Source organism: Trachinotus anak, unplaced genomic scaffold (assembly GCF_046630095.1).
Source record: "Trachinotus anak isolate AG129_WGS33_773 ecotype Australia unplaced genomic scaffold, CSIRO_AGI_Tana_v1 ptg000024l, whole genome shotgun sequence".
NCBI lineage: Eukaryota > Metazoa > Chordata > Actinopteri > Carangiformes > Carangidae > Trachinotus > Trachinotus anak.
The window spans coordinates 15,823,678-15,834,410 of NW_027273875.1; the positions used below are offsets into that span (position 1 = coordinate 15,823,678).

General features: G+C 39.1%; 1 protein-coding gene across 2 annotated transcripts in view; it reads left to right on the top strand.

Moving 5' to 3' along the window:
* Window positions 1-6,568, top strand: part of opcml (opioid binding protein/cell adhesion molecule-like) — a 292,619-nt gene extending 286,051 nt beyond the window's left edge. For both annotated transcript variants that reach the window (XM_071460453.1, XM_071460452.1), the window contains 4 exons: window positions 1,244-1,381; window positions 1,964-2,084; window positions 3,005-3,156; window positions 3,512-6,568. In XM_071460453.1, coding sequence (XP_071316554.1) covers window positions 1,244-1,381; window positions 1,964-2,084; window positions 3,005-3,156; window positions 3,512-3,612 — 512 coding nt within the window. In that variant the 3' untranslated portion in view covers window positions 3,613-6,568. The remainder of the gene's footprint in view (window positions 1-1,243; window positions 1,382-1,963; window positions 2,085-3,004; window positions 3,157-3,511) is intronic.
* Window positions 6,569-10,733: the final 4,165 nt, after the last annotated feature.

The window sequence follows — 10,733 nt, forward strand, 5'->3', positions numbered from 1 at the left end:
CTTTTAGAGCTTGACCTATTTAAGGGGAAATCACACCAACAGCTTCAGAGATAAGCTTTTTCTTTCAAGTGAAGAGGCTGTATGCTTTGTCTTAGAGACAGAAGAGTGGCAGCAAGGAGGGTTACAGGAAGACAAGACTGACTTTAATGCACTAATGCAGAGGGTGTGGCAAGGCCAATCCAGTGGCTCACTACAATCCTGGTTCGTGGTCCACCACCTGTCTGCTCAGAGCAGATCAAGCATGTTCCATAATATTTTGGTCACTTTATTTGGTGAAATCACATCTGCATTAACCTTCATTCACGTTTTGCTCATCATCTGTCCTGAAAGCCTTTCCTTTACTGTGGCAAGTCTGAAGGCAGCAGGTATCTGTTGTACTATACGATCTCCAACTGGAGAGATGTTGAACACTGTCAAACTCTGTATGTCCCAGACAGCAGCAGGTTTCCTCTGAGGAGAACCCTTTTTTTAAGATTATTTTTTCAGGCATTTTATGCCTTTATTATTGTTGCAGTGAGAGACAGACAGGAAAGTTGGGGAGAGAGAGAGGAGATGACATGCAGCAAAGGGCCACGGGTCGGACTCAAACCCCAGGCCACTGCAGTTAGTACTAAGCCTTAATGGTACGCTCTACCAGGTGAGCCACCGAGGAACCCTCATTCATGAGCACACCCGGCCACGAAATAGTGTGCTTTGCACGCCCTGGTTGCACTAGGCAGGACAAACATTGCTTTCACTCTGGCTCATACTATGGGAACAGATGTGCTTTAAACTAAATACTAATGGGTTCACAGGGAGATTGTTAATATGCTGATGATTGGGAGATAATCTTTACAGTGTAAATTATCATAGTTTAGCATATTAGCAAAACATGTTCTAATAAGCACCAAACATAAAGTGCAGCTGTGGCTAATGAGAATGCCATCAGATTTTCAGGTCATAAAGCAAAGTGTAGGGGAAGGTGGAACTTGAGGAGAGGTCAGAGGATCATCAAAGTCACTAAGCTAAACAAACCTCTTGACAGGGATGGCTGGTCTGGTGTACAGACTCTATATGAGGATGCATCTTGAATTCCACGTGTCGGTTTGAGGTTGCTTTAATTCAGTACAATATCAGCACCAGTGACGTGTATCACTCTGAGAGGAACTGTAAATTATGTCAAGGTCAGTATAGGTCACTTATTTACGAGTTCAAGGACTTATTTACTCATGCATGTTGTACCTGTTGCTTTGCTTCTCCACAGGCACCCATAAATTTGTGACAGAGGGGGAACATCTGGAGCTGACAGCCATCACCAAAGAGCAGTCAGGATCATATGAATGCATCGCTTCTAATGATATCTCAAGCCCTGATGTTAGGACAGTGCAAGTCACCGTCAACTGTAAGACCCAACACCATCACATTCATGGTCAAACTCTACAGGGGGACATGATGATCAGGATATATAGTAGAAGTCAAATAAACCCTGACTGTGTGAAGTCTTTTTTTGAGAACAAGCCTGAAAATGATTAGGGGTTACTGGTCTTGAACCATTTTGACTACAGTCCTGATCCTGGATTTAATACAAAAGGTCAGAGTTACTCTACATGATGCTGAAACTGAATCAAAATGTAACTGAATCAAAATTTCAGAGGCTAGTTTTTTTTTTTGGTTTTTTTCATTGGTTAGAGCTACTGTTGTCACAGTTTTACTGGGATTATAAAATGGTTTACACAGACAGACCCATGAGGCTCTGTGCTTTCAAAGGATGAATAGTTCGTCAAGGTTGAGTGGAGATTCAACTGGATGCTATCCCAAATAATGTAACAAACTCTGTCACAGTCTGTATTTGGGCCACTGCTTGTTCATCATTTTATCATTTCACAAAGAAACAGGAGCATGAAGCAGTGTGGCTATGTCCTCTGTATGATGTAATAATTTTTTTTTTTAAAGAAAACCTTTAATTCACTTTTTTGTTTTACAGATCCTCCCTTCATTTCTAAGGCAAGAAGTACAGGTACTCCAGTTGGACAAAAAGGAGTCCTGCAATGCGAAGCCTCTGCTGTCCCGAGGGCAGATTTTGAGTGGTACAAAGAAGACCGCAGGCAAGTTTCACCTCTGAGCTCTAGTCAGTAATACAGATGCACAAAGACATCTATGCTGCTGTAAGGTGTAGACTTTCTTTGTTTGAAATCCTGTAAGACAGACTGGGTCATCTCTGTTGATAAGTGATCTTTTTCCAGATATTCTTGTTTAAGATTAGATTATGCTTTTGATGTAATGAGATGATCCTTCATGCCCGGCATTGCATTGTTCTTCTCTCTATTTAATCACATTATGAACAAAAAAAAAGTCACTGAAATGGTTTGAAAAACACACACGGTCACCAAAAGCAGTGCAATTGGTTTGTGTCAGTGTTGTGTTTGACTTGAAGGTTTACAGAATATTATAGAATAAAGAAGGCTTTTCCATCTGAAGCCTGGAGACTGGAAAGATGTTTATGAGTAGTCCCAGAGCTGGTAAGCCGATATAAACACAGCCTATGCTGCACTGTTAAATGGTCCCTGACGGTGACAGCAGCATTGCTTGTCAGTCCCCAAAAGACAAAATCAGTCCTCAAGAACAAAAAGATGGAGGATGCTGATAAAAGAAATGACTGGCATCCACAAACATGAAATAAGGCAACGAAACAGTTGCAGAAAAAAAAGGAAAAGCAATGAGTGAAACAGAAGGGAGGTTGTCGTGCACTGAAGGATGAAGTCCACAAATGTGCAGTTTCTTAAATAAGGCAGTAAGCTGTATTCACAGTTTGGGCTCTAGTATGAAAAATGCTTCCTCTTCACAGCCTGCAGGTGTTAATGAATTTCTAACTTCATGCAGTTATAAATCTTAAGTACACGTGCTAGAGATTTGACAAAATGCCGAAGCAAACAGACACATGGCCTCTCAGAGGATTCAAGAAAAGCACAGTTTCCTTTCTGCTCACCAGCAGAGCCCTTGAAAACTGCTCCCCTCTGTCTCGCAGGCTCTTCAACGGACTAAATGGGGTTAAGATAGAGAATCAAGGTAAACAGTCAATGCTCGTCTTTTTCAACGTCTCGGAAGAAGACTATGGAAACTACACTTGCGTTGCCATGAACACCATGGGAATCACTAATGCCAGCATAATCCTTTATGGTAAGAATATAAATGCTGATGTGAGTTAAAATGTGTTAATTATGTTTAAATGATTGCAATTAATTTTCACATTTAGTGCATAGCTCTTTGCATGCTAGCAGCTGTGCAAAAAAATGCCCCCCACTGTATGTTATGCACTAGTTTACCTTTTCATTTCTGCCATTCATTAGTTTCCATGGCAATTGCAGCACCAATGTACAGCTCCTGTTTGTCTGAGGAAATAAGCCACATGAACATCTGAACTCCAGTTAATCACAGCTCACTCTGAAACAAAGCCGTGGCTCCAGCACAGATTTCAGCTTCACAACAAGCTAACCCTGATAATAGGAGTAAGTGTTGCGTTGTTCTCCACCAGGGCCCGGCGCGATGCATGATGTGAACGGGGCGGCGGTGTTACTCCGTTGCTCCGAATGTCTCCTGATGACTGTAACCTTGCTCCACCTGCTGAAGTACTGATGTGAAACGTGACGACCTCCAAGCTTCATTCAGCATTGAACAGCAAGAACAGACAATTAGTCCTATGGAAATCCAAGAGCGCCAGTGGTTCACCTTTAGTTGTCTTTTGTTTTTCTTTCTGGCTTTGCAATGGAGTCTGTTCTCTGTCGGCTCACCCATAGTGAGAGGCATCAATCCAAGAAGGGGAAAATTTGAATCATGCACTAATTTGATGATGGTAGAACTACTGAGTTTGTGTCTCCCCAAAACCTTTTTGTATGTGGAAAGGGAAAAAGAAAAAAATACATGTAACTGTTGATAGTTGACTGTTTATTGCCCAATATTGAAGTGTACATTCAGATTATTATTATTGTGTCACGTCCTGTTCAATATCTGTACAATACCATTAAGCTTTTTTTAAGTAAATAACAAAAAGGGAAAAAAATGCAATGTGATTGTTGAATTTTACTGTATTTTTACAGTTGTATGCAAAACAGAATAACAGATCATTCATGGTAAACAGTTCAGAATAATAAATAGTACACCATGATTTCTCAGGCAATGTCCTACATCATAGTGCATCCAAATTTTTATTTCTATTGTAGTGTGTCAAGAAAAATGTACAGATGTGTACAGAAAATTCCTGCACTGTTGTTTTTCAAAATGCATACACTTATAAAATGGCATTTCTGAAACACCTAGTCATAGCAGCTTCATGGCATATTCATACTCAATAGTGAAAATCTGGAATGAGATTTTCAGCCTCTAAACATGTATGTGAAGTGTCATTTAGGACAGAAGTGTCGGTGAGGGAGCCACTTCATTCTCTGCGGTAACAAATCTAATTGAAACTTGTTTAACAGGTAGTGCTGATGGCATAAACGAAGGGTCATGTCAGCGGGTCGTCTGATAAGCAACTTGGCACTGAACTGATTTTTTTTTCCCTAAGTGGTGCTGTTAGTGTAGAAAACTAAATTTAATCAGTAAGTACATATTCCTCCAACACCTGAAGATATTTTTTGGCTTGTTTGAAAGGTTGCTTCAAACCGGTATGATTTGCTCTGATGGTAAGTTTTCAAGTTATCTCAAAGATCTACAGATATACATTCATATTTAATATACAGCCTTTAAAGTGAGTTTCTCAGGCAGCCACAGTGGTCCTCAAGTTTTCTCGGCTGAGCAGTGGACTTTTATGCATTTGAGGCTTTTTTTGTTTGGATTTGTGGAACCAAGCAGGTGACAGCTTACCACAAATCATGTTGAGGTGAATCGTTTTGTTTTTTTTTTTGTTTTTTTTTATTGTTTGTTTCTGTTGATCTGCAAGTAAGAAATAAATGGTCCAGTACTTTATGATAAATGGTTGTCTTGTTTAACATATGTCATATCATTAAACTGCTAAATATCTCATAAAATCCATACGTATACATAAACATACCCATACACATATAAAGTATCTACTACCAATAAGTGAGAACTTGGAATTTTATTTACTAAAATTTAGTCCAGCCAGTCATTTGTTTCCGATCATATTTATATGATTTTTTGTTAACTATTGTTATTTTTGCTAACTTACTACTCTTAATAAAATCAGACACCATGTTCATTCTGATGAATCTAAACTTAAGTTGATTTTAGTCTGTAAATTGAGTTTAGTACAGTAATGTATTAAGAAACTACAAAAAATAGCAGTATGTTCCTTCCTTTATTAGCTCCTGCACATGTTTAATATAGGATCAAGTTTTATATTCAGCCTTGCTCTGTCAGTCAAGTAGAAAAAAAACACACTTTATTATATTTATCACCCAGGTATTAAAATGTTTTAATTTTAAGGTGAAGTAGTGGAGTAGCTGAATAAACAAACTTGATTTAGAATCCAAATTTTAAATACGTCTGTGGAGGCCGAAGTGTTTTTGACAATTTCATGTAAAAAAAAAAAAAAAAAAAAAACCTGATGAACAGCTCCTGTCCACATCCCAGCCACAGAGGACACAAGCACGAATATGTCATGAATGACAGGACAACTTGGATGAATTTTCCGTGCAGCTGCTATGAAGCTTTTTCCAGGTGTTATGAATGTGTGCTTTTAACCCGGTTTGCCCTGAGATAAACGGCAGACTCTGTTCTCAAGACTGCAGGAGTGACTGTTGTGTTCTGTGGTCAGTGGATGCATTTTCAAGGGATATTCTTCAACCTACCTTGTGCAGAAATTTCCGGCAACCAGAATAGACTTACAGCACAAGTGATTGATAATGTGATGTTCTGCTATTGTCCAGTTCACTCCTGTGCATACCTATGAGTAAGAAGTGTGTTGAAGACAAAACAACAAGGCTGAGATTGATGTATGTGGGAATGCTTTCTTTGTACTCATGTTAAGTAATGTGCTTGTGATGATGGTGAACCAGTCAGCTGCGGACTACGTATGTCACAGGATGATTTCACTTTTTAGGGGTTTGCAAAGCAACATGGACAGGTGAGATTCAGATGCCTGCAAAAACTAAAGTTAATGTGACGCTTTTCATCCCAGATAGGTGAACATGATAAATATTGATGTCAATAAGCTTGAATCAGTTTGTTTCAAATCCCCATTAAAACAGAACTGATACTGGAATTTACTTAAGGTGTATTTTTGCATATAACAACAACATCGTCACTGTCATGGTGACAAGTTGTAATTTGTTTTTATGGTTTAGGGACTTTATATTCATGTATTCCACATTATCTTTAAACCTCCTAATGCATAATTCTCTGGGCATTTTAAAGATTGCAGTATTTACAATTCATTAATCTTGTTTTTTTTTCCCCCAAACAGTTGAATTTACAATGTATGGTGCCATTGATTGCTGCATTGTTGACCTGTTTCATATGTTTTCTGACCTTATTTGAGGTATAGCGTACAGTAGGCACTCTTGCGGTATATAGTCAATGTATCATTTGATTGAGAGATTGCCAAATTGTCCATAAACTGCTTAAATGTGAATTCAAGTTGCCAATCATTTGTTCTGAATATGAGCCAATACAGTTTTTTTTGTTTTGTTTTTGGGGTTATTTTTAAGACGCACAAGTAAATATTTTTATATTAACTATGGATCAAATGATTACATGCCATGTGAGAGATGTCATTTGCAGTGATGAGCCCACAGAGAATTATCAGTCTAAACTCTGCAGTTCCTCTCAGCTGTACAGGGAATTTTCCATCATTCAGCCCATTGTTTTGCAGCCAACAGCTTTACTGTTTTGGTATTAAAAAGGCCTTGATAAGTTTGTGATTCACTGTTCAGCACAAACAAAGTTGGCGACTAGCTGGTGAGCATTAGCTGAGCATTTCAGAGCCAGATAGTTTTATCAGGAGTTGGTGGAGAAAGCTAAAAGGAAGGTAAATACTGGATATAACTGGTCAGGTGGCCAGAAACATGTATGCAAATGAGCTCTGACAAGGTTTCTCCATGTCTGCTTGATGTGTAAATACTCAAGTCAGTCCAACTCAGTTTACTGACCAAAGAGCTGACCAAAGTGCTTAAATTAACATAAAATGGTTACTAACTGTAACAAACAAAATTAAAACAATTATGTAGTTAACATTAATAATTAAGTGTTTTGAATATACTTGTAAAAACATGGGTCTCAAGCACGGGCGGACTGAAACAACAACAAATAGGAAATTTAGAATAGCATTCAGTAGAACGCATACCTCCACCAAGGCAAAAAATGCCATGTCTTGCAATATTAAGCAAAGTGATAAAAAAAAAAAAAAAAATCCTGGATTCACCCTTTTACCTGGATCTGCCCCCAAACTGGATGGGTTCCACCCTGGCCCATGCCCCGTCCCTCTACCAAGGAGGTGCAAATTGATTGAACATTTTTTGTGTAATTCTGCTGACAAGTGAACAGACAAACTCTAAACAAAGGTAAACAAAAATCAAGACAAAAAAAGATACAAATCACATGACTGTTTTCTGGTTACACTTCACTTTTCTGTTATCAATAATTCTATTATTAATGACCTTCATCAAAGGCAAACTCACTGTAGAGGGATAGGGGAGGCGCAGCGCCACAGCAGTTCAGCAAGCTAGCCGTCACAGGTGAGGTAAGCGGTGTAGCCCATTTACTCATTCCTGCTCACTATATTATCTCTGGTCAAGTTGACCGTTCACAGCAGGTAAAAAATGACCATGGCCACCAGGAAATGTCCTGATGCTCCAGACCAAGCAGCAAGCTCTGGGGCTGAAAAATGAAGCCAACACTGAAGTGCCCAAAACTGTAGTTCTTTGAGTGGCCACTGGAGGCTGACTCCAACAAAGTCAATTCCCATAGACCCCCATGTTAAAATGCCCACATTTACAGCCGAAATGAACATGTTTACAGCCTGGTATAAAAAAAGGTTTTGGTCTCTATAGCTAATGTCCTCTTCATTCTTACAACTGTTCAGGGGGTGAATTTTTATATAACACACCCAATTGAATTTTATTAAGGCTTAAAGTTATGTGTAATTGAGGGCATGGCTGCTTTGAGTGACACGACCAAAAGTCCAAAAGCATGCCAGGTCTCAGCTCTACACATGCCCCACCTCTTTGCCCGTTTGTTAAATTAGCCAGGAGTAAGGCACTGCCGAGAATGCGACGGTGGAGCCTCAAAACTGCTCTTCACAAACCTACAGGTGACGTCCATTTTTACATAAAGTATATGCTCCTGGCAGGCTGTCCACTACTGCTCTTACGAAAGGATATAAAAATGACAACAGACCTGACAGTGAACGCTAACTGTTCCACTGTTCCATAGGCACAGTCATCTTTGGACTTTTGAAGAGTGTGGAATGGTGAGGAGGAACTGATCAGAGGAGAGCAGAGATGTGAGCTGCTGCCTGAAATCTGTCCTGATCATCAGTGAAGAGAGGACAGTGTGGAGGAAGGTCCCTTCATGGTGCCAGTCAGAATTTTATCATATAGTCATATATCAGGTTTTGTGATGTATTTCTGCAGCTGAAGAAAAAAAATACTTGAAAACAGAGAATTGACAGGTATGATAGTAGGAGCAAGATAACACACTCTGTGAATTAGCTTAATCAATCCAATCCAATAAAAAATAATATATTTTGAGGCAATGAATTGATATTGCAGATCTACATTAAACTCCATAACAAAAAGGTAACTATTCCTGTCATTCCCTCTCCTATTCCTGTCAGTGCTACCTGTGTACACCGTAGCACCCAAGTTGTCTCTTTTTTCCGCCTTTAATAAACAGGAATATTCAGTGTCACTGCTGTCAGAGCTGATAGGATTCATGCAGTCTCAGGACAATGACATCAATATCTGCATGTGTTAGATCCTGGGCTCATTGCAGTGTAACTTCCTTATCAGAGCAAAGCTGTAAGAACAGCCAAAATGTGGGGCAAGTTTGGTAACTGTGGTGTCAGTCAAGCTGCATGTTAGCTCTTTGTGTTTTTAAATGAATGGCAGCAGATGCACTCCAGTGACAGATCAGTCAGATATTAATGCAAATTCTTGCCTTACCCTCTTGGCTTTGTGAATATACTTTCCTATTAGCACAACATATAAGCCACCAATGTGATTACATTGCTGCTGGTCCTTTCCAAGTTAATAAGGACGTTTCTGTTTTATTTTCTTTCTGAAATGAATTTTACAAGTTCTATTCCATCCAAGCAAAGTTGAATAAACTTCTCTTCTTCTCAAAGGTTTCTTGAAAGGAAAGCTTTTTAAGCTATTTGACAGCATGATGAGCCTGAAGTGCAAACCTGCCAGTGGTCACACAGCATGATGAATGCCAACATTGTTCCAATTACAATAACTCTATAGCTTCTGTACAGAGGGAATCAAAGTACTTTTTGTCTTTTGCTCAGACCAAAGTCAGCAGGGAAGGACGGACAGAAGTGATTTTTCTTTTATAGATATCGCTTATAACAATCCAATGTAATAAAAACACATCTTTTTGAGTAGCTTTTATATTGAATATTGTCTTGTAAGAGTGTCCTCATGAGGGTTGATATTTTTAAAAATACCAGCATTACTTTGCTGTCTCATCTCTTACAATCTCCAATTCTTCTTTGTCAAAAATACGATGGCACAACAAAGGTACAGAAGTCTTTTGGGTATATAATAAATTCGATGAGGCGGTTATCTGCAGACAGGTGTAATGAAAGGTGAAGTTGTTGCTTGTACACACCGCAAGGCGCTGGACTGATGAATCATGAATCAGCAGCACTTTTGTTTTTTCACTGCTTTGCCCTCTAATGACCCAATTGACTTAACTAGAAAGGTTAAGATGTATAGAAAACTTTACTAAATCATTTCAAAATGCCCTTAAAAGAGCTATTTGTAAGTAAGTAAGTGTACGTTTGTAATGCTACAAAGCCAACATTAGCATTAACAGCTTTCCTCACCATTCTGGAAGAAATGTTGTGAGTTGGTTCAGCCTCAAACTTAAGTCCATGGCACACCAAGAGTTGTTTATAACTCTATCTTTATCACATCTTTTCTTCTACTAAATTTAGCATGCTAACTAGCTAGCTTTCTGATAAAGACTCACTGCAGCCTCCAATCTGCCCTAAAGACTTAGCACTGCTCAGAGGGCACATTGTAGCCTCTTGTAAACACAACGATGGCCACAGGTCTTGTCAAGCGACAATCACCACCACCTGCTCCTGGGAAGAAACCACGTTTGGCGGCAGAAAGAACTCTGAAATAACCTCTTTAATGACTGACACAAGTGTTCGGCAAGCATCAATCTATGGTCTTCAAGTTAAAGTTCAAAAAGAGGGGGGAGCTAAAAATGGCTGTAATTAGAGCTAATTAATGTGAAACTACCAACAGTCTGCCTCCATGTCCATTATCATGTTACTCTCATGCACTGTGGCTCTTAACATGCTAATGCTAGAAAAACACGCTCATGTACTGTCTATCTTGTCTACTAAGCTATAGTAACATATTTCTCACACTTTCTCACACTGAAGAAACACTTGATACAAAATAACCTTAACTTTGCACCCTCAAAATCAGCCTCAAGTTTTTCCTTTTGCAAACAGTGTTCAGTTTCAACTGCAACACAGAGCACATTGGCCTGGAATACAATAACGAGAGACTGGCATTTGACACGGCCTTCTTTCCGGTCTTTCTTTGTGCAAATCTCAA